This window comes from Synchiropus splendidus, chromosome 1, assembly GCF_027744825.2.
Source record: "Synchiropus splendidus isolate RoL2022-P1 chromosome 1, RoL_Sspl_1.0, whole genome shotgun sequence".
In the NCBI taxonomy this organism is placed as follows: domain Eukaryota; kingdom Metazoa; phylum Chordata; class Actinopteri; order Syngnathiformes; family Callionymidae; genus Synchiropus; species Synchiropus splendidus.
In genome coordinates, this window is record NC_071334.1 from 34,347,188 (window position 1) to 34,370,584 (window position 23,397).

Sequence of the window (23,397 nt, forward strand, 5' to 3'; positions counted from 1 at the left end):
TAACAATCCAAAACACATGGCTAAACTTAACCCGGACTCTGAACCAAACTTAAAGATAAGATATACTTTACTGATCTCACAAGGAGAAATTCACTATTACAGGAGCTCTTAAGTTGTTCGCGCAGACAGAAGTAAAAAAAAAAAAAAAAAAAAAAAAACGACAACTGAAAGTTATTCCCGTCAGAGACGTTGAACCGATGTTCAACAGCGGCACCCAGTGGGTGAAATCAGAACCGCACTGTTTGCGGTTTGGGATTTAAAATGAACTGAAGACACAGGTTTGTTGTGCTTACAAAACACGTGACAAAAGGCGATATAAAACATTCTACCATTTTGATAGCACTAAGGAGAATCTTTGGCATGGTCTTCACTTTTGTCAGTTCAAAGTTCTAGTCTGAAAACGGATTTGTATCAAATACCTGATGTCATTTTGTAGGAAGAGACGTAAAGCAAATGTGGAAACTGTTAACTGAATGAAGCCGTAGATGTTTAAGACCTGAAATGAACAAGAAACCTGTGTCCAGGTGGAGCGAGTGGACCGAACTCCTCCCAGCCTGACGACTCGAAGGAGCCCCAGCTCGGTGGTGCAGCTGGAAGATGGACGCTTCGGCATCTTTGTCACCTCCAAACACCTCCAGGCCTCTGACCCCGACAGTCCGACGGATGAGTTGGAGTACTCCATCACGAGAGCGCCGCACTTTGGTTACCTGGAGAACACTCTGACTGGTAGGAGACTTTATTTCCAAATCTTCTTGTTGTGCTGGTGGTCATAATGTTCTGAAGACACACTGTTGCACCAGGCGGATACATCAAGGGTCGTTTCACTCAGCGGGACTTGAACCAACGTGCCGTCGTCTTCATCCTGCCCGCTGACATGGAGGTGACCAGCGACAGTTTCCAGTTCCGACTGGTCGACCCGGCGGGAAACACGGCGCTGCCAGAAACGTAGGTCTAATACAAGCGTCTTATGCAGTTTCAGAGGTTTCCTCCCACTGATCCTTGTCCCCTGCCTCTCACTCTGACTAGCTGGGCTTGGCTGCTGAATATGAACTGTAAAATGGATCTTGAAGTCCTTGATGTGTCTGTTACTGCCCAACACTGTCAGTGATCATGAAGCCCTGAATGTGTGGAAACACTGAAATTCTTCTTGCTTCCAGGAAACGTGTCCAAAAGAGTCCAGAGGACATGAGACGTACCAGACACAGACATTTACCTCACCATATTAGACTTAATATAAGACTTATAGACTTAATATTGTAATATTTATATAGTATTAATTATGGTATTTTACTAATATTTTTTCAAATATTTATTCATTAGCTTCCTGGAAATTTGTCCAAAAGAGTCCAAAGTGATATAAACTGTCAGGAGACATGAGACACGCCAGGCACAGACATTTATGTTACCATGTTTGACTTCATATTTTTATGATTAAAATTAGATTAATATTTTTCCAATATACCTTCAATAGCTGCCAGGAAATGTCTCCACAAGGGTCCAAATGTATTGCAGAAACTGCAGGAAAACATCTACCTCTTGCTCCATTCTCCAGTAGCCTTTAAAAACATACAAATGAAAAAAAAAGAGTCACTTGACAGAAAAAAAGACCTGTAATTATCAATAATCTTGTCATTAGAATAAGAATTAGAGCATGGAGTTGAGCTGCAGCAATGAGACTGCAATATTCAGACAGAAAATGTAGTACTAAGCAGGTAACGTAACTACCTTGTCACATTCTCTGGACGTAGACAACATTGGATGCCAGCAATAAAGTAAACACGACTTCTAATGCACAATGGACTGAATAAATTCACCTTTATTTCAGTCTCCTCTGTACCTTTGACATGTCTCACATGTTGGCATTGAATTGCATAGTGCACTTTCTTTACACTACATGCAGTTAGAGCAACATTATATATTTTACAGAGCTTGAAATGGAGCTGTGAAGTGCAATTGCTATCATTTCTGTGTCTTATTGCCATTTTACTGTTACAAACAGTAGGCTTCTGTGACTGTGTGTTCACTGCTGTCTGTGTCGTGTCTGTTGTGTCCTGTTATGTTGCTGTCAGTCTTCTGTGTTTTTACTGGCAGTCACTTCTGTAATTCTTCAGTTTTTAAGATGGGTGTTTGGTCATGAATGTGTATGTTACTTTCAGTTAGTTCTACTCCATCTTTGAAATATCTTTGTTAAACACACTCTGTTAAATAGTATACACATAAAACAATGCACTTTTTCCTACTTATAATTGTGTCTTAAAGCATAACTTCATACTCTATTGTGAATAATTATTGCATTTTTTGTGTTAACATACACTTTCCAGCAGTTTCCCTAAGGCAACTAGATATCAGGTACCGTTTTCATTCACCATCAAAAGCATGTTGGTGTTTAAAAAACATGTTAGAGTTGACATGTGCAGCGAATTGACCAGACTGAAGACGTGACAACTACTGTACCTGAGATGTTGGCGGCAAGATTCCTCTGCAAGCGTTCAGTTTCGCCCATGCGCCCTTTACCTTGGACCGCGGTCACGTAGCACCATCTCGTGGCCGCGCGTTATTATTTCCCCTCACGTCACCAGAGGGCCTCCGTGGTTGTGCTTTTGAAACAAGGCAACCTAACAAACCTGTAGCGTTTGGATTTTTGCCTTTATATCTAAGCTTTAAAACACTTTGCCTGGCCATGTTTGGGGGTTCACCTTTTCAGCACAATCTCATCTATATATATATATATCTCTGTGAATTGGTATTTCATAAGTAAAACAAAAAACAAAAAAAAAAAAAAACATCAGTCAAAATAACAGACTAGTTCTCATGACTTTCAAGTACAATGAAAAGCAATACTGTTGGAACGAGGAGTAACTTCAATGGGACCAAGAGGTTTTTGAACAGGTTTAAAGTTTTCTCTGAAGTTTTTTGAAACACAAGTGGTGTGCTAAATCCGTGTTCCTCCTTGTAGTCTGGAACTGTCCTGGTCTCGAGTGGAGTTGTCAGCCACCTGCTACCGGACATGCGAGACATCAGGAACTCTTCAGATCCAAATCCAACGCAGTGGGAAAAGCCTGGACCCGGCTTACGTCGCAATTCAGGTACATGACAGAATTTGCTGAGGAGAGCTCTGCGAAAATTTTCTTCTGTTCAGTTTCTGAGCTAAAGAAACTCAAAGATTTGGAAGACAGGCCTTGACACTTAGTATTTCTCTGAGATAAACTGTAAGACAGTGACTCTCCTGCAGGTGGAAGAAGGCTCAGCAAAGCCCCACAGGGACTTCACTCACAGCTCAGCCTCTCTGATCCAGTTTGATCCAGGTACGACAGCTCAAGTGTTTCAAAGTCACTGTGAGTTTTTAAGTTCTCAAGGTGATCCTGCCGTTCACTGTCACGACAGGCGTCGATGCAAAAACCTGGAACGTTTATCTGATCGATGACGGATTGGAGGAAAACCACGAGGTCTTCACCGTGACCCTGAAACAGCCCAAGAATGCCGTCCTTGGACAGAGAAGCTCTGCGAGCGTGGAGATCATCGACCCCCGAGGAGGTGAGTGAGTCCCAGGTCCAGATGAGGGGGTTCTCATTCTGGGTTGGAGAGAAATGACACTCCATCATCATCAGGATTGTGTGACCCTGATGACCTGAAGGTGGAAGACGACCTGAGTCACCCTCCTCCACGCCCCCCGGCCCCTTCCAGACCAGAGGAGCAGGACCGGGTCACGGACATCGAAGCCGAGTTAATGTGGGAGAACCAGCCTCACTCTCCACGCGGGGATGTCCCAAACCATCGCGCCTTCCTGGACGACGTGGAGGGAGCGCCTCAGGACCAGGCGGCCAGCGGAGTGGTCCAGCATCAGAGCAGGCAGTTGTGGAGAGTCGGTGGGCACAGAACCAGAACCGGCGGATTGAAGGTCTGACTCATACTCTGGTCAAGTTTGATGAAGCTTCAATTTCAGAGCCTAGTAGGTGGTCTTGGTTTAAAAATGATGGCAGGACAAAAATCCTACATCCATCTGCTGGGCCCTGAAAATGACACTTCGTCCAGCTTTGTTTATATATACATTGGAACAGGAGGCTTCTCTCTCACTTATGATGTGAGCACAACCTCCTGAACATCCCATGAATCTGTCTGTTCCCAGGTCCAGGTGTCGGCTGAGCCCAGGTCACAGGACAGAGTGTGGACGGTGAGATTCTGACATCAAGTCAGTGCCATGTGAAGCAGTCTGTTCTGACCCGTCCTGCTGGTTCCCCTCACAGTTCCACAGCCTCACCCCCCTGCGGCTAGAGGAGGTAAGGCCCAGCAGGTCTGAATGGAGTTGGTCCAGTCAAGAGCTGCGGGCAGGAGACGCCCCCCAAGGGGACCCCACAGAACAGTGGCACCACACTGCGGTGCGACATCGCAACGTGAGTGTGAGTCAGTTTGTTGTTGGACAGCACCCTTGTGTCACATTTGTGACCAGAGTAGAAATACTTTTACAAGTGCTGCATCAGTTTCTTCAGGTCCTCCAGAACCAGATGTTCTATGAGATCCCATCTGCTAATGTAACTAAGCATGTTGTCGGTCCACAGGGTGGAGGGTCGGGCAGCTTGTGTCCAGACGGCTGGACCCACTACAGGAGGCGCTGCTACATCCTGAGCTCGTCCCTGGGCAGCTGGGCCAGCGCTCAGCGGACGTGCTCCCTGCTGTGAGTGTAGCGCTTTCTATTGCTGCAACAGCTTTGCCTGCTGTGGTCACAACATCTGTACCTGCCATGTTTGGTTGCAGGTTCAACAGCAGCCTGACCAGTGTGCGGTCCAAACGGGACATGACGTGGCTGTGGAGATTTGCGGAGAAAAAGCCGTTCTGGATCGGTGAGGTCTTCAGCAGCGGTGACATTGCTAAGTTCCGGTCTGTAATCTGGACTCTGATCTCAGGACTCTCTGGGGGTGCTGAGCGCTGGACCTGGAGCGACGGTCACTCCGTTTCCTTCTCCAGGCTGCAGGCCCCATCGCCGGACCCTGCCAAGCCAGAGTGTGTGCTGGTTCAAAACCCCTCCAGCTGGACTTCAACCAGCTGCTCCACAGACTTGCAGCATAGGTTTGTCTGCTCGATGACGGCCCGGACTCATTGAGACGGGCCTTGGCGCTCACCAGTGCGTCAGACTGATGTTCACCACTTTGACCACTAGGAGGCAGCCAACACTGAACACAGTTAACCCAGAAGGTTTTATCCTCCTCAGCTGCTGCATTTGACAGTCACAACTTTATTAAACAGCTGACTTGGTGCTCTCACTGTCATTGTGAGCAAATGCTGTGTCTCATGACTGACGCGGTTTCCACGTGTGACCAAGTGGCGGTGACACGACCTGTGTCTCCCAGATTGAGGACTGAAAGCAAATTCTCTTTGGTGCCGAAACACTTCAAACTCCAACGTCGTGAGAGAAGAACTAGCACGAGAGGAGGTCTGTGCCCACCACGTTACTGTTGCTTCACTCAGACGGCGTTTTCACACTTGTTTTTAAATACGAGAAAAATAATCACTTTATATTTTACTGCGAGTTTGGTTCTGTTTGGTCATAATAAATCCCAAATGAATTTTTCTTGTTGATATTATTAGGATTGAAGTTCATTTTCAACTTCAGGAGTCGAGATGAAAAATGTGTTGTTTCAGGTTCTACTCCGAGCGTCCACCAGGTGGCGCACTGCATTCATGATGACGTAATGTAGATGATTGGCTGTGACTCGCTTACATTTTTAACTTTTGACTTAAAAACACTGTCAGTGGACCCTAGTTGACTTGTGTAGATGTCAGTTTGCCTCCTGAGAAGTGGAGCTGCAGTCTGGCTGAGTCTAGTCCAGGATTTTGTGGTACGGGTGCAGAGGAAGCGAGGAGGTGAAGGTTCTTATGTCAGTGACCAGGGTGGCATGCTGGAGTGCTGGTGAGGATGTGGGCAGGAAGGTCAGTTTGCTGACTTCGCCATACGCCGAGGACGAGTGGTCATCGGAGCAGTTCGAGCTCTGTTGCGGCGGGTCGTTCTCCTCCACGCCAAAACCTACGACCTGAGGAGACACAAGTGAGCTGTGCACCAACAGCTGAGCTTTTCATTTTGAGTTCTGTTGAGTTTCTGGACTTGAGGGGTTAGGGGAGTCTGAAATGACGCCTGGTGACCATTTGTGGTCCAGTGACCAAAGAAGAGTTTACAATTGAAGGAAGCATTTTGATCCTGAAAATGGAGCACGTGGTCATAATCTTCGGGGGCGGTGAGCCTGCTTCTGTCAGCCTGTATTTGCCGTCACAGCTGAGGCAAAAGCACACTTACATGAACACTGAGCCTCCTGCTGGCGGCGCCACGGTGATCCAAGAACCAGGAGATGAGTTCTGCCTTGGTGAAGCTCTTGAGAGCGGCGATCTGTTGGAGAGACCAGAGTCAGGACATGCATCTTCCCCAGCTGGGTCAAACCAGTCTCACCTCTCTGCTGAGCCGGTCAAAGACGTACTGCTGGGTTATGACCTCAAACCAGTTGCGGTCCACTTCCTCGCCTAGATGCGCGTCCTCGCACTGCTTGAGCTCGACAAGCGCGCTCACCTGCGTGCTGAAGGCCTCGTCCGTCAGCTCGGACAGACGCTCGCCGAAGCTGAGCAGGAACTCCTCGATCTTGGCGTCCACCAACTCTGTGCTGTGGGAGAGGACACGTGGTTCTGACCGGGCTGCTGTCAGATGATCTGGTGGAAGTCAGCTGACCTGAACTTGGTGGCCTGTGTCTCCACAGTGACGGAGAATCCCAGAATCCCTGAGGTCTCCCTGCAGGACGGGTACACCGTGTACCTGCCAGGAGTATCAGGAGTAGACGTGGGTTATGACTCACAATCCAAGACTTGGTTGGGACTCTCAGTTCCTCTGGGGTCTCACCCGAGTGTCTCTTTGGTCCTCAGGAAATCGAAGCACGGCTCCTGCATGTGCATCTGGAACACACCGTCATGTCACCACAGTCGCCGGAAGGTCATCTAGGAGTCATAGTCAGAGACTCACCACCATGAGCTCCATCAGCGCGTTCTCCCTCAGAGTCTTCAGCCCCGACTGACCAATGACAAATGTTCAACACTTGCGATGGGACTCTCAAGTCATGTGACCGCTCACCTGGTAGTAGACTGTGACCACTGAGTTGGCGTCCCCCTTGTGCAGAGACTTGACTCTACAGAGGTGAGGAGAGAGCGGCAGCTCCACCACCCGGAACGACACAGGGACCTCTGTTGTCAGGCTTCGGAATTGCAGTTGGCTTCAGGAACAGAACGTTCAATGAAAGTTCTTAAAATGCCTTTATGTTTCTGTCGCTGTTCCACCAGATGGCGCTATTCTCCATTCACTAAAAAAACGGAAGTACTCACTGGAAATATTGCAGGAACTCTTTGGACTCCTGTTGAGGAATGGAAGCAAGTTTTACTGGTTCATTTGGATCAGGCATCAGAACAGGAGTGCCAGTACCGCACTGGTGACGTTTCCCTGCACCAACCCCTCCACAAAGAGCTCTGACTTCAGCCTACTGACGAAGGCCATGAGGCCATCCACCGTCAGGCCCTTCATGATGGCATGATACTTCTGTATGGTGGACCAGCGGCAGTGTTGCAGAACCAGAAGGCGAAGATCCCTGTGACCGTGGATGAAAGAGTTTTCAGATGATGCGTTCAGGTGCACACACTGCAAGTCACTTTGAGTTTCAACAACAGCTTCTTTACATTTCCAACAGCAACTGAACACATCGGTTTAAAATCGTTTTTTTCCACTCAACAGACAATGCTAAAGGCACGGGTCTGTATCTGGGTCACTAGAAGGTCACAGCAACTCTGTTTTCATCTCAAATGAGTCCAGTAATAAAAAAAGATTCAAGCATTCAAATCTCTCAGTTATTGGTGGAGCTGCTCCAGTTTTCACCTAAACCCTGTTTGACTTTACAAGGTGCATTCCACTTGTGAATGGCCTCTGTTTTGGAACGACAAATCGAGCTCTGTCCCCTTCAGTATTGTGTGTTGAGCACCATTTTGTCTCAGCGTGTTTTCAGTTGACCTGAAACGGCTCTCAAAGATGTTTTTTGAAGGTTGGGTCGTCACAAGAGCCAAGCTCACCGAGGGCCCGTCCAGGTCAGTGGAACTACATGGTCCCCGTTTTTACAAAAACACTTTAAGATTCTGAAGCCGCTGGGACTCACTTTCCAAGCCGATCTGGGTTGATGAGGGTGTTGAAGTAGGACTTCTTCAGCTGCTGTGAGAACATCCTGAAGACGTCGGCGTCCGTGTTGAATTGCGCCAGGTGATCCACGATCAGCTTCAGGAGCAGCTGCAGGAGACCAGGACAGTGAGGACAGCGGTAGGTCGGGGGCCGACTTGTGTTCTCACCTGCAGTTTGCTGTTGAAGCCTCGGAGCCAGATCTCCAGGCCGTGCTGTCTGGCCGTCAGCTTGTACGCCAGCTGGGCCTCTTCCGCGTCATAGGCTGGTGCTGCCAGGTTGTGGGCCAGAATGTTCACAAAGACGTCGAACAGCACCAGGCTGGTGGAGGAGAGTGTCACAACTCAGAACTGCTGGACCAAATAGACAAGTACTGACCACTGCAGACTGAGAACACAGGTTTGACCAGAACCCTAAATCAGTGAGGGTGGTGGTGAGTGAGAGGAGAACAGTGTGCTACATACATGATATCTATTCAATGAAAACATGTCTGGACTGGACTCTTTATACTTCAGAATGTTATAACATTGTAATTCCTGAGATTCTCATGTTTTATCAGCCTCTTTTTTTTTTATCAAAACACAAATATAGGTCAATTTAATGTGCCACATTGACCTCCATCGAAGAGCATCATTCTCAGCTCGGGGATTCTGCGCTTTTTTGAACAAACTGCATCCCAGCAATGGTCAACTCACTACTGCCACTGACGTCACAAAGTGAACATCACTTTGCTGAACAATTCTGTGTCATCAGAGACACCACGACTTTGGTTGCAGCACAATTACAAGTGTGGCAACACCAATGCACCACAGGTCTCTTGTGTGTAGCAGAGAGAAAATGTGAAGGAGGGATAAAACGGGGTGCCCGTTGCAGGACACAAACATCACTAGGAATTCAACGCTCCATGGCCAAGTGGATCTAACTGTGTGTTTGTGTACATACTTACTGACAGGTAGATGAGGTGTGATGAAACAGTGTCCCAGTGTACAGAGGCCACTACATGGCGCTCTTGGTTCAGTTGGGATAGTTGCTCAAGTCCAAACGTTTTACGGCAGACAGTGCCATCTGGTGGCCTCTGAACTTCAGAACACTGCGTCATGAGACCTCATCCACCCATCATTACTAGGCTTACCTCTCTGGACTTTGCTGGATCAGCGGGGAAATCAAGTGGAACCGAATGTGAGCTACAAGACAATGAAGATGACGTTAGAGAACGGACACAGTCACCTCCAGATGGTGTTCACCTTTAGGAATCTTGAACTTGTTGTCCTTCTTGTACCACACACATCCACGGTCGTCTTCAAAAACCTTGACGGGAAACTCTGAGTCTGGACAGTCAGACGCCTTCAGGGAAAAATCGCTTGCTACAACAGAAGATTAAAAAAAACAAATGAAGAAAGAAAGTGAAAGTGCTTTCTCTCGAGAGGCTCAAAAGTCGGAGGAGTGAACATGAAGAGCCTGGCCCGCATGGAGAGCGGCACCTCCATGGGGGGGGGGAGATTGTGGCTGTCTCAGGCGACTGAGCATTAGATGCCAAACACAGTGCAGGCAACACAACTCGACACCAAATATGTTGTTAAAAAAACAACTTGACCATGAACATTGTTCATTGTATCTGACTGATCAAAACCTGGTTCAGTGATCATTGTTATTTTCCTACCACTCGACCATTATTGACCTCTGACACTTTCTTTAACTTGTGAGAGTAGCGTGGACAAATGAAGACTGTCCATAGTATAGGCCGTGCTTCCGCTATGTTTCTGTAAAATAAACACGGAAAGACTCAGGTTTAACTTTAGGCTGTGAGGCCTGTTAGTCAAAGTAGCGGTCGGTCATGAGCTCATGTCTGAGCTGACAATGTTTGGAACGGACAGAGAATCACGATCACAAGCTGATGTTTATGTCGTGAATGTGAATGTCTATTTGCCTCAGTCTATCCGTCAAGACCCATGTGGCCGTGGTACCACCCTCAAACAGACCTGCTTCACCAGAAGACTACATCAGGGAGCCAACATCCGGACGCATACTGTGCAAGCCCTGTCACCAACTTTAGCACTATGCTTGTTCCTGCAGTGAGCGAGCTGTGGAGCAAGATAAACGCTGCCTTGCCTTGCCCTGTGGCCTGAGAAAGGTGGTTCAACTCAGCATCTTCTTCTTCTCCTCCTCCTAGAGAACCAGACTGGATGTGAAAAACTTTGGGAAGAGAGACAAATGAGCTACTACAGTGTTGCCTAGCATCAGCCGGTTGGACTTGCACTCGACCTGTATATTCTAAAATAAATAATGTCACATCTTCTTAAATATCATTTCACAGTGGCCGACATGATTCAGGAGTAAACATTACAAGTGTGAAGCACGACAATAATCTTGATTCTGTCCCACTACTCTTCAAGTCAGAAATCTCATGTGTGTCACACCGACAGGAAAACAAACTTATCATAGACATGGACTTGATGATGGTGGTTTAAAAAAATCCCAAGAGAAACATCATAACAGTTCTGGACACCTGAAGGGACGGACCGGGTGAGAGCGGCCACATGTGTGATATTTTCATGTACGTCTCATGATTAAAAGCTAGTATTTTTATTGTACTCAGAGCTGTAAATGTCAAAAAGTGCCCCTTTGCTTCCTTGTTTCTCAGCAGGATGGCAACGTCATGTGAAATGCAAACAACTTTGGTGGAGGACCTGGGTGCTGTTACTGCTTCATGCGACAAATTTCATAGAAATTTCCCTCTAAAAATGAGATTTAAAGTCCAGTGCGACTGGTGTATTTCTCTTCTTCATGATGCTTTTTTTGACTGATACTCCTGAGCGTCTTATACTGTAGTCTGGAAAACATGGTACAGTGGTACCTCGGTTTTCGAACGTCCCGGCTTTCGAACAAAAATTTCGAATTTTTTTTACTTCAGACTTTGAACGAAAACTCGAACGCCCCCGAAAAAAGCCGGAAAAAACATAACATGCGTGGAGCGATCAGGTGACCCACGACGCGCTTTGTTTTTGTGTATAACGCAGCCTCTGTATGCAGACGTGTCCCGTTAGCTACATTTACTGACTGTTTTATCTTCATATTGAGGTGTAAAACCTTTCCTGTCTCTGCACTGGACCGTGGTAGAGTGTCACAACACCTCAGAGGCTGGAGCGCTCACTCCAGGGTTTGATGTCCTGTTGTCGGCTTGAGGACCATGTCATGCATGACAGTCTGCCGGGGAGCGCTGCCCTTGCAAGACACACCTCATGTTAACATCAAAAACACAGCAGTCGTCATTCCATTTTGACCGTATAATACTCAGTGAGCACCAAATCACTACCTGATTTTTGTTTAGAATGTGTCTGATAAAACATTCTCACACAAGTAGTTGAGTGATCGAATGAAGTCTTCTATCTACACACGAATGAATTCTGTCCACAGAATTCATTCACAGACACACACATTTTTAGGGCTGGGACTTTGACGGAGTCATTTCGATTGATTAATAACTGAACAACAAAAATTATTGATCCAAACTTTGATACAACTTCCTTGAGCAGAGAACTTCAGCTGCGAAAGACTTGCACTGCCACTGTCATGTGACCCGATTCAACAAACCTCAAATATTAAGATGGGAATTATCACAATGAATTAGAAAAATATTATCCATTACAGTGATTTTTTTTACTTAGTCCCACCTCCGATTGTTTCACATTATTAACAGGTTTTACACGCTGACTTGGTATAAAGATGCTGATGCTTTCAATTCATTTAAATTTGATACTCTCAAGGGGCACTTTCACTGTAACCAGAGTGGATTTTTGCATCGAGTAGCATTCAGCATTACTTCCTCCACCCTGCTCACGTCTCACTCACCAATGAACTTGTTCTCTGATGGAAGATGAAGAGCCGAGTCCACCTCAAAGTCTCCAGCCCACCGTTGGGTCCACTGGTCCTCAATATCTGAGATATGGATGAAAAATAGCACCACCCACAATCCTATTGAGCTCAATGCTATCAACAGTCCTTCAAAAGACATGAAATTAAACAGCTAAAATAAATGGACAACATTGAGGGAAAAAAAATGGCACAGGTCTCTGCTAAGCCATTTGTTGACATTGTTTTGTTTTTCTTTTCTAACGTACACACACACACACACACACACACACACACACACACACACACACACACACACACACACACACACACACACACACACACACACACACACACACACACACACACACACACACACACACACACACACACACACACACACACATATATATTTGTGTTTTTTAAATCTCAAAACATTATTAAACATTAGACGAATTGAAAATACATTCCCTCGTGGCAGTTGAAGGGCTAAGGCCATAGTAAAACTTTTTAGATGCAGATTTGTCAGCAGGAGGTTGAGAGAGGTGGAGGACGATCAGCATGGTGTCCGGCTGAGATGTGTGTGGATGCTTCAGCAAAAGTCTCAGGTCAGTGTTGTGTAAAGCGTTACCTTCCACACTGTAGCTGGTGCCGAACCATTTCTCCTTCAGAGGGCAGAGTCCTTCGTTTTCCGGTGAGAGCAGCAGCAGGTTCGCCCGGTCTGGAGTCAGCAGGGAGAGAGCAGCACGGATGACCTGCACACATGCAGGTTCTCAGCAGCAGTGCCACAGAAGAACTCTGCTCCAGAACATCTGACTTCACATGAGGGGAGGGCGCCACCTTGGATCTACTGTGACTGATCTACTGTCTCTAGCACATGCAATTCAACGATCAATGGCATTCGATGGAAAGGTTCTTGTGTACAAAGGGAAAGGTTTGCTGGGAATTGCTGAGTACTGTTACACCGTGTGTGTGCTGTTGAGTATCTGAACAAGTATGAAAGCAATTGTGTTACTGAACGCCAACTCTGCTCATAAACTGCGGCACCATTCTATGAGGTGAAAAGTAGGGGCCCCCTGGTTCCCTATTGGTTTACCTCAGGATTGTATTCAAACACGAGCAGGTCTCCAGTCAGGATGTCTTCTTTGGAGAACAGCTGCATGTTCTCACAGACCTGTTGCACAAACTCGATGGGGTCTATCTGTTGATGGAGTCAAACGATAATTGAAGGGGACAGATTCTGCTTTTATTCTTTTGGGATCTTTGACCCCATAAGGTCCTCAGATCCCTGCCAGAGTGACTCCAGTAATCACCTGCTCCTCGTAGTGGAACTCGTTGGACTGTATCTGCTGGAACTCCTCATAGACCCTGAAACCACAAGTCTGTTAGTGACTGCGACCTCCAAGTGACCTTTGTTTTCGTGCGTTGCTTCTGACCTCTGCTGAGGCCCCAACGTCTGTAGCATCTTCAGGTACTGGAACACCAAATCCGCCACCTGTGAACGTGAGCAGAGCACCAGCTGGCTGCAGTGACGAGTGACGTCAACAACCTTTCACGACCTGTTTCTACAATTATCTACAATCTTTTTTGGCTTGAAAGTGTGAAAGTGAATGGGGTATTTTCCACGCCATATGTGATGCTGACTTTTTTTCTTGCAGTTGACCTCTATTTTGTCTGACAGTGAATCCTATTTGGAAGAAGATCTGAACTGAGTTGACACAGAAGACAAGAAAGGAGAGAGACAGAAGGAGACTAGTGGGTACTGGGAGAGACCAGGAGGGACAGAAGTGGACTCTGAAGTGGAGGAGAGAAGGAGACGAGGTAGGGCTCAGTGAAGGTGAAAAGGGAATGCAGAAGACAAGAAGGGGACAGAAAGAGAGAAGTCAACAAACAGGAAGAGAATGAGAAAGAGAAGGGAAGGAAAGACAGAGGCATAACAGGAGACATAAGGAGGGGAGCTGGTGCAGAAGAACACAGGATGGACTGTGTATTTGCAAACTTTACATTTTTTAAGGCCTCATAACTTCTACGGCTGTGTTTTGTCAACTATTTTTCTACATGAATCATAGCGCCACATGCCACCGTAGAGAGAGATCTTTCAAAGCGGTGCAGGGGTGAAGCTGAGATTTTGATCAAGGTCCAACTCAATTTGACGCCAGAAAAAAAATAATCGGGTCTGAGCTCACCTGGTAGACGTTCTGGAATCCCTCATCGGTGAGTGTAATGGAGATGGAGAAGATGGAGTAGGTGGTGTTCTGCTGAAAGCCCACCTCTGTGTTCCCTCCGAACAGAGCCAGAGCCCAACACCTGCACACAGGGACAACGAATCTCATCAGTGAGACGGACGCTCTCCATCGTGACCATCTGCTGCGGGTCTCACTTCTTCCTGAGCAGAGACAAGATGCTACCGGTGCCTCCGTGCCCGATCAGCCTGGAGATGTACTGGAGAGGCTTCACTCTGAAACGACAGCTGGTCACTGCATGTCTCAGCACGTCTGTTAATAACGGTCACCTGTAGTGCGCTCCCTGAGGGGGCACGGCCCAGTTGACAGTCAGAGCATGAACCTTCTTGACAGGAACCACTGCCATGGACACAATGTCTGTTGAATCCAAGTTCAAGTCAGCAGATGGGTGCCTGCTGTTGATCTTACCTCTGTAGAGTTTGTTGAAGGCCGGTGTCTCGAAGGGCTCCTGCATGTGGGAGAAGTCAGGCAGTGCTTCTCCGCTGAGGGAGAACAGCAGAGTTAGTCCACAAGCATCTTGTGCAACAGCGAGTCATCATCTTACTTGTTGGGGATTTGACTGAAGATTTCTCTCACCCAAGTCTCTAGCGTGTCCAAAGTCTCTGCAGGCAGAGCCAAACACTGACATGTGAGTTCGGAGAACATAATAATAATAATAATACACATAATTACAGGGGCTTGAGAGAACATTTACAATGAATGTTTCAGATATTTTTTCCACCTTTTTTCTTTTCCACCATGTAATGCATTGTTTTTTCTTGAAGAGGACGACTTTATGATTTTATTTCCTGATAATGCTACAATCTTTTGTCACGGTTGACTCACATTTTCTACTATTTAGGGGACATTTATGTTAATACGTGACAACATTCATGTGATCAGACAAAATGGTGGGTTTCTGACTGTAACGTATCGCAGAGAAAGAATTTAAAGGAAGCATGTGAAATGCAAATCAAATGCATGCTGCACTGTTCCACCAGCCATTCGACCAGACGACTGCACCATGTTATAAAGGCGCAACCATTTCCTTTTGAAAGTGTCCATTAAAGCAGGCACTACACCCCTAACCCAGAATTTCCACCGGGAATTTTCAATTTCCACCACAAGCAGTGCGGAGCGGAGCGGCAGTTCTGACTTCGGTCGCAAGATACTTGATGCATTGAAAGGAACCAGTAATGAAGGATGAGGTCAGTTTACCCGCATATTTGGGCTCACCATATAATCATGGTTCACTATTTGCCGCGGACTTCAATGAATGAATGATCGATTAAGGGATCGACTATAAATAATTTAAAATACATGACACAAGTTAAGAATATCATGTGAAAAGCTGAACTAACACATTTAGATCACATGTTTCGTGCTGAGACATGTGATCTAAATGTGTTAGTTATTATCTTAAATGTGTTAAATGTGTTAGTTGTTATCCAACTCAATTTGGAGGATCATCAAATAAAATCATCACTGTGTCTCAGTAACTGTGGATGCCATGTAAACATTTTCTTGAATTAAACATGCACATAAAACTACATAAAATCCTCCTGAATCTCTCTATGCTGCTTCATCTGTGTTATGTAAGTGGAACTTAAGTGGTTGAAAATGGATATGTCGGGTTGATGTAATCGATGTGGCAACTATAAGAAACACCAGTGGAAAGCCTGTCCGGCAAGATATCGTAAAAAGGGGCATTTTGCTAAGAAATGTGTCAGCGGGCAGCATCCATGATATTACAGAGACACAGGTGGCGATGGAATAAGACAGGGGCTATGCCTCCCTGGGAGAAATGAGAATGAGAGGAGGAATAGATCGAAACACTGTATCTAGATGGAGAAAAAACATGTTTTAAACTGAATACAGGTGCAAGTGTCACAGCGATCCCAAGTAAAAGTTACAATAGTCAAGTGCCATTTGGACCAGGAAACCAAAGACTGAAAGTAAAAGGTCAATTCAGAGAGGTGATCTAAACACTGGGGAAAGAACAACTAAGCTATTTATATTTATGTTGTTGAGAAGCTTTCCAAACCACAACTGGGTCTGCCTGCAGTAAAAAGCACTTGGATTGATTAAGATGGTGCGTTCAGTTCAAGTTCAGGCCCAGGATCCTGAAGTGTTTACAGGCTTGGGCAACTTGAAAGAACCATATGAGAGTTTTTTTCAAATGTTGGTTTGGTTTGCCAATGATTTGCCAAACTGCGCGGTGTGTTCTTTAAAATGTGTTCTTTATTTTTATTGTGTAATGTAAATACAGATTTTAGTCATAGCAAATTATAGTAAACTTTGACCTCCAATTACTAAAAAAATTTCAAACCTCTGTCCAAACATCATGTCCTGACAGAAGAAGGTAGTGACTGTCACATGACTGAGTTTGGAGACATTCTACTGCATCTTTTTGGAGAAACCTTGTTTCATTGCACAATTCATCTAAACACGGGTTTCAGTATATTGTACTTCCAATTCCTGAAAAGATTGCTAACATGATATCCTGACAGAAGACAGTAGTGTCTATCCTGTCCTGGTCTTCCGCCTCCTGAACAAGGAGGCCTCGGTCCTGGTCTTCCTCGACCGGAACTAAGAGGCCTTGGTCCTGGACTTTCTCCTCTGGAACAGAAGGCCTTGTCCCTAGTCTTTCTTCTCCTGAACAAGGTCTCTGTGCTGGTCTTCTTCCTCTTGACCAATGTTACTGAGAATGAAAGTCTTTATTAAACTTTAAATGAAAAGAAGCCTTTACAAAGTGTATAAAGCAAAAAAAAAATCTTAATACAATCAAAAAAATTGTGAATAAAACTCTGCTAGATAACTTTAGATGAAACAACGTCAGTGGGGTATCCCACATACAGGCCATCACCTACAGTATGTTACATACCGTATAGAGGAGAAGGCAAACTAAATGTAATGCATAGAAAAAGAAAAAAAAAACTGTGAAAATAATCTACATACAGAGTGAACAGCTTTTTGCAGTTTAGTGCGGTTTGTGGCAGTATTTGGTATGGACAGTGATCTGCACAAAAGCCATGGCGCTTATCAGCCATTTTTATTTCAGGACTTTTTCCATAATGTGATACATAGAGTTCTATGTTATTATTATACAGCACAGCTATTTCGGAGGCAATCTCACCTTGCCAAATACTGCAAACTTGTGAACTAGATATAAACCACATTACAAATTTTCACACTTTTTAAGTGACAGAAGCATACTATTATTATCAATTGCATTTTACTAACCAATGAATAATGCCAGATATCAGATGAAAATTGTTGGCGGAGTCATGATTTATAATATTTAAATATTTGGTCATATTTTTGCCATGGCATTGTTGTTATGGTTGCTGTAAAATGTTTTTCTTCTGGGGAGAATTTTGTCGCCCTCAATTAAACCAAATGAATGTGTGCGATTTTAAACTAATTGTTTTTCGGTTTTAGCTGTTGGTAAAGTTAACTAACTAATGAAATCATGTTCTATTAAGCGATCACCTGAGGGTGCTGTTATCTTAGGTACATTACTGATACCATGAGGGACAACGAATACTCTGCACTCCTTTTTAGTGTGAATGCTCTGTGCAGAAATGTGTGTGTGTGTGTGTGTGTGTGTGATGACAGACTCATAATTTGAACTGTCAAGTTGACTGACTACTTCTAGTGCCTTGTACGATAGATGTGACAAGTCGATTGTAACAGAAAACTGTTAAATAAATGTACGAGAACCTAAATGCTTTCACACCAAGGAAGGAACAATGTCTCTGTAATGACTGTCAATAAATGTCAGTGAGAAATAACCAGAAGAAAGAGAACTTGTGGAAGCTTACCAGTGTTTCTACAAAGCTGTCCCAGGAAAAGAGTGCCAGATCTCACAATACACCTGCGCTTTCTTGGTATAAACATGAAGATGGAATTAAACACACAATCCAACAGGGTAACAAAAACGCCCCCATTCAATTGCTGCAGGCTGACCCTTTTTCACAGACCTTTGGGATTTTTTTTTCTAATTCTGCATCACCGTTTGGACAACATCCTTCGTTTACATGAATTACAGAATGAAAAGAGGTTTTCTCCAAAAACATTCAGTAGAATGTCTCCAAACTCAGTCATGTGATAGACACTACCTTCTTCTGCTAGGATATGATGTTAGCTTTGATAGAGGTTTGAAAACCTTTTAATAATTGAGATCAATGTACAATGCGGTATACTTCACTACTATTAAAACCTGCATTAAAATAAATCACACAATAGAAATAAAGGAATATGAGGGAAATAAAGAGACATCATTCGCAGAAAGAACCTAAAAAGGTTTCATTTGATTCATTTATTTCGAGTTGCGCTCTTCTGTTCCGTCTAAACACCCGTTCAATTGTTTGCTGCGGATGGCTCGACTGTGACTGGGGACAAGTGGGATAGCTCGACTCCTATCCACTGTCTGCAGTCTTGTCGGACAGGCACACTGGGGGATCTAATCAAATCTCAACTGTTGACAGTTTCTTGCGTCAAAAGTACAGCACATCGTGTCTTAGAATGACATTTTCCCAGATCCACATCACTTTTCACAGGCTGATTTCCTGTCTGTATGCTTCTATCCACTACAACTTGACATGCATAGCTCCGCAAGAAATAGGATCCTTGATGATTTGAAGCGGTGCTGCAGAGGCTTAGTAGCGCAGCTGTGTTACCGCTGGAAATTTGACAGACTGAAAACGATTCATTCTTTTTGAAAAGCTACGCAGTAATGCACCCCGTGGAAATTGGGGGGAAGAGGGCAGCACAGTGGACCAAAGGTTAGCACTATTGCTGCCTCTAAGCAAGAAGGTTCAGAATATGAACATTGAATTCAAATATGAGCATCGCCACGGGAGGCGAGCGGTCATAGTGGTCTCAATTAATGTTGTCTGACCGGAGATCAAATCTTCCGTTACCATGACGCGAAGCCACAGAAATGCAAGCTAATGCAGCAAGCATTTAGTTCGAACCCAATTATGTATATTGCTTTTTCCAAGTGACAAACAAAGCACGCACGCACGCTCAGCAGTTGACATTAACACCCACATACCTCCAGACTGGACGGCGAGCGTCATGAAATGAGCAGAGTAGTATCTCTTCCAGAAGTCTCTGAGCTGTTGGTAGGTGTTGATCTGCTTCTCCTTGGGCTCGTGCTTCAGAGTCTGAGCATTACCTTGGTGGTACACCCAATAATGTTAAAGGGGTCATTCCAGTCGAGCTGTATCAAGGTAGCCATTCGTACCCCAACTGAACTTTCTCATCGGGTGTCCCTCCTTGGCCAGACTGCCAAATAGCATCCATTTCCGATGACAGTCGGAGGGTTTTGCCAGCTGGTACTCTGTGTGAGGAATTTGAGAAACACTTCTTGATCCAGATTATATCATAGTGAACATTGAATTAATACGTTTCAGATGCATGTGAGTGTGTGTGTGTGTGTATGTAAGAATGTACATATTAAAAGTGGAAGTGTTGAATCAGTCTTCAGGGTTAAGCAGCTGTTTTCACTATGTTAACTCTTACATTTGTACACCTACTTCTCTATGGAAGTACACAGACTAAACCTCAGTTATGCAGCCATCTTACTTGTATTTTCAGTGGAAAAACTATTTAAATACGGGTCACACACTGCACACGCAAACCTTTCCAATTCGACTTTATTTCAGACCTTCTTGTGAAATATGAGGATGACAGTCAAACTGCAATTTTCTTTACTAATACTTGGAATAAAGCAGCAAATTGTTCCACGGTGCCAATGAGAATACCCCAAAGAAAGGTATGCAGAGATGAATGAACAAACAGATGAAGGAATGAAGGGCTGTTTGTCACAGTTATGAGAACCAAGTTCTATTGACAGAAGTTAAAAACTGGATCTCACCACTGTCCACAGCCTCCACCTCGCGGTCAACAGCATCTTCAATCATCAGAGGGCAAATGAAGAACTGAGCCCATCTGAAATAGCAACACTTACTGTATGTGTCCAGTCACTGTGCATTACAGTTTCATGGTTTTTTTTTTATGACACTCAAATAATTCTTCAGGACTAATGCATGTATTCATTGCAGATCATATGATTGTAGAAAACCGTTCCTTTTTCAATAATCTTCACAATTTTATTCACCAGTTTATTTACCATTATATTTTGGCTTATTAACCCCTGAATTTTATAACCATTGTATTCTAGATTTAAACATTTATCAAATATTTTACCTTCATAAAAATAATTTAATCAGTTACGCACATTTAATATTAATGTCACTAATTCAGTGACATATTTTAACCCTTATTAATTTGGTTAGAAAATCAGGAAATTATGTTTTATAGAGCTAATTTCATGGTGCAAGAATACTAAACAATTATAGGATAATGACATTAATGCTAAAATATTTTCATTTACTTGTTGACAATTTACATTTTCAATACATTTATTTTTTTAAATCTTAATTGTATTATGTATCTAGGAAATTATTCATTTATGTATTAACTGTGGAAGACGTTCAGTGGATAAAGTTATTAATTATAACAAATCAGGAATGAAGTTTCAATGTTCAACACGGACCTGTCCAGTGCCGCCCTAAAGTATCTCCTCTGCACGTCGAACTCGAAGACTGTCCTCTCACAGTCTGTGGAGGCATTGTCATACCCGCTGTGTTTCTTCAGGAATGCGTCAAAACCATTCTCTACTGGATACTTCTCACTGCCCATGAACACCACTGTGTGAGGAGAAGAGTCACGCAGTCAAACAGCTGCCACAAGAAACATCAAGGAAAAACATGTCTCACTGTGTTCTAGAAGGTGGGCAAGACCCGGAAGCCCGTCTGGGTCACTGAAGCTCCCGACACCGATGCAGAGTGCAGCAGCAGCCTGAAAAACAACATCTGTTACAGTGACATTGCAAGAATTAAAACAAACTCCACTGGCCTTAGCTAGCCAAATGTGACAAGAGGATGGACCACAAAATGTCTTTAAACAAAAAAAGTGTCACATTTTACTGCCACATGAAGCAGAAGATGCATTTTTATTTTGCACTATGTTCTTTCAGTAGACAATAGGAAAGTTTTTCTCTCATCTTGTTGTCGCTTCAATAATGGGTGTGCAATGATGTAATATCACCACAAGATGGCGTAATCTCCCTCCCCGATACACACAGCCATCAGTTGTAAAAGAACCAGTTCAACAGAAAACATCAAACATTCAAAGACGCTCTGTCGCTCCCATCTTCCGCGCGAAATGTTAAAGTAGTACACAAGAAAGTTCTTGTAGTAGTTCATGAAACATTGATGAGGTGGCCAGATGTTTGAAATGAAGCACATATTCATCAGCATAACATGCTGCAAGAGGGAAGTAATGCAAGTCAAAAGGTAAAAAAGATATGTTGAAATAATATTGTGGATTTAATGTGAAATATAAAACTGCATATAACTAATTGTTTTGAAAGAAAACTCAAAGAATATAAAGCTGATTTTCAGCTTCTAATGTGATTGGGCAATGCAGAGTTCTTCACAAAAATCCAAAGTGTTCCAAATTTAGAATAAAACGTGAACACCCACCAGTTTCTCTGATCCTCTCTTCTTCCTCCTATCTTTGCTCTCTTCATCCACCTCATCCAAGTTATCGCTCTGCTCGTCTACTTCAGAACCTTCGTCAGGATCTTCTACCTGGTCCCCTTCCACAGCCATCTCTAGTGTGTCATCTCCATCACTGCTGCATGTCTTTCTGTCCAGGTTGCTGAAGTCGGAGATGAGTAGTGCTCGCAGGCCGTTGCTAAGCTCAATGTACCTGCGCAAAAAAACAATGAAGGGAATTCTAAAAGCAGTGCAAAAAAACCACAACAATTTAATTTATCAGCTTCTCACTAATCTGCTTTCAGGAGCTTTGTACACAGCACACAAAGGTCCTTGTGATTACTACCTGACAGTGAATAACAGTGCACATTAAAAAAACAGTATGGATTTCCATTTTTCCTCAAAGTCACAAACACATTTATGACTGCATCCATAAGAACTCTACAATATTCTGTTCATATATTCAACTTAGGTCGATAGAAGCAGTCAGATATTACTGCAACTTTTGCACTTGCTCCTTCCAGCCCACCTGTACGTCTTTGGATCATTTGGTGATTTGACGATATCTGGGTCTCCTGCAGCCTCCGTATCCACCTCATCTCCTTCACCAGCGGTCAGGTGCTTCAGGACATCTGCAGACAGTAGTCCCTGTTCCTGGGCAAATACTTGCCCTCCATTATGTGGAGCAACTGCTGACTTGTTGGTCTGAGGCATCACATACAGTGAGCAAAATCTGCATCAAAAATGTAATGAAAACAAGTGTTACATTGAGTGCAACCGAGTACTTTATAACATGCATGCGACTGTGTAGGATTCCAGAGGTGACAGTTTCCAGAAGGCAGGAAAACTGTGGGGAAGCCAGGTAACCGCACAGAAGTCATCCTTTTATGGGAGTCGAGAATGTTGGACCTCTTACATATTAAAGGAGCGGTGACGTGTTAAGGTGTTAGTGCAGTATATAGCTCCAAACATGGCTGATATTGGTAGTTTAAGGTTGTTTAAAGGCTATCACAACACGGATAATGGGCCTGCGTTCATATAAACGACAACCAGAGAAAGACTTACCGTTTTATTTGGAAATAAAGTGAAGCTTTCAGGGGATGAAGGTGCAGGAAAACTGTGGAAGCTCACTGAACAGGCGCCATAATGAGCTTAGTAATCCAGCTCGGAATGACATGGACTACTTGGAAACACGCCCGGCAACCCGAGTGACTCGTTTAAAAAAAAAAAAAAAGTCTGTCAACATTTTTTTAAATCGTCTTCGGTGACAGTTGGGAGAATAGCTCACGTGAGTTTTGACAGAATGACAACGTTAGTGCAGCAATTTCGTTCCAGGTAATAAGCGGGAAAGAAAACACAGACTGTGATTGGCTGAAAGATTATCGTAAGAGGAGTGGCCGCATCTGATTGGTCAAAAGACACATCCTTCTTCTACTCCTGAACTGCAGTTGTGCATAAAAACGCTTTGCTGCCCTCTACCGTTGCCTGCTGCAATGGTCAACCTTAGCAGAACGACGAGTTCTTTCTTTTTTCTTTCTTTCTTTCTTTCTTTCTTTTAATTCTAATT

At 44.3% G+C, this 23,397-nt stretch overlaps 2 protein-coding genes across 10 annotated transcripts in view; one reads left to right on the plus strand and one right to left on the minus strand.

Moving 5' to 3' along the window:
• frem1b (Fras1 related extracellular matrix 1b) overlaps window positions 1–5,548 on the plus strand; it is a 30,556-nt gene extending 25,008 nt beyond the window's left edge. The window contains exons 26-36 of one of the 4 annotated variants that reach the window (XM_053868964.1): window positions 525–726; window positions 801–945; window positions 2,957–3,086; window positions 3,233–3,305; window positions 3,385–3,534; window positions 3,609–3,898; window positions 4,127–4,171; window positions 4,245–4,397; window positions 4,557–4,672; window positions 4,753–4,838; window positions 4,902–5,548. In XM_053868964.1, coding sequence (XP_053724939.1) covers window positions 525–726; window positions 801–945; window positions 2,957–3,086; window positions 3,233–3,305; window positions 3,385–3,534; window positions 3,609–3,898; window positions 4,127–4,171; window positions 4,245–4,397; window positions 4,557–4,672; window positions 4,753–4,838; window positions 4,902–5,098 — 1,587 coding nt within the window. In that variant the 3' untranslated portion in view covers window positions 5,099–5,548. Of the gene's footprint in view, window positions 1–524; window positions 727–800; window positions 946–2,956; window positions 3,087–3,232; window positions 3,306–3,384; window positions 3,535–3,608; window positions 3,899–4,126; window positions 4,172–4,244; window positions 4,398–4,556; window positions 4,673–4,752; window positions 4,839–4,901 lie in introns of those variants that run through there. The other 3 variants (XM_053868972.1, XR_008414895.1, XR_008414896.1) reach the window with 3 other exon arrangements.
• LOC128761087 (nardilysin-like) lies at window positions 579–23,201 on the minus strand. Of its 6 annotated transcripts, none has more exons than XM_053868992.1 (34): window positions 22,896–23,201; window positions 22,360–22,563; window positions 21,816–22,044; window positions 21,048–21,129; window positions 20,825–20,978; window positions 20,144–20,217; window positions 19,511–19,606; window positions 19,319–19,441; window positions 14,825–14,882; window positions 14,689–14,762; window positions 14,550–14,619; window positions 14,418–14,495; window positions 14,224–14,344; window positions 13,474–13,532; window positions 13,351–13,405; window positions 13,134–13,238; window positions 12,669–12,792; window positions 12,038–12,124; window positions 10,298–10,381; window positions 9,433–9,552; window positions 9,321–9,372; window positions 8,359–8,509; window positions 8,172–8,299; window positions 7,451–7,613; window positions 7,354–7,382; window positions 7,106–7,244; window positions 6,998–7,045; window positions 6,878–6,930; window positions 6,710–6,793; window positions 6,437–6,644; window positions 6,287–6,376; window positions 2,455–6,026; window positions 1,463–1,556; window positions 579–934 (listed from the first exon to the last, which is right to left on the minus strand). In XM_053868992.1, the coding sequence occupies exons 2-32, from the start codon at window positions 22,542–22,544 to the stop codon at window positions 5,817–5,819; spliced, it is 3,333 nt and encodes a 1,110-aa protein (XP_053724967.1). In that variant the 5' UTR covers window positions 22,545–22,563; window positions 22,896–23,201; the 3' UTR covers window positions 579–934; window positions 1,463–1,556; window positions 2,455–5,816. The 6 variants fall into 6 exon arrangements, with proteins under 6 accessions (XP_053724967.1, XP_053724993.1, XP_053724975.1 ...); XM_053869018.1 differs by having other exon boundaries at window positions 10,298–10,354; window positions 22,896–23,200; XM_053869000.1 differs by lacking the exon at window positions 22,896–23,201 and having other exon boundaries at window positions 22,360–22,811.
• Window positions 23,202–23,397: the final 196 nt, after the last annotated feature.

Coding starts and splice junctions, on each gene's coding strand:
- LOC128761087 (XM_053868992.1), bottom strand. CDS start 22,544: ATGCCTCAGACCAACAAGTCAGCAGTTGCTCCACATAATGGAGGGCAA. Junction 14,620..14,688: donor CTTCAACAAACTCTACAGAG/GTAAGATCAACA, acceptor TGTCCATGGCAG/TGGTTCCTGTCAAGAAGGTT. Junction 10,382..12,037: donor ATCAGAGAACAAGTTCATTG/GTGAGTGAGACG, acceptor CTCTTCCCAAAG/TTTTTCACATCCAGTCTGGT.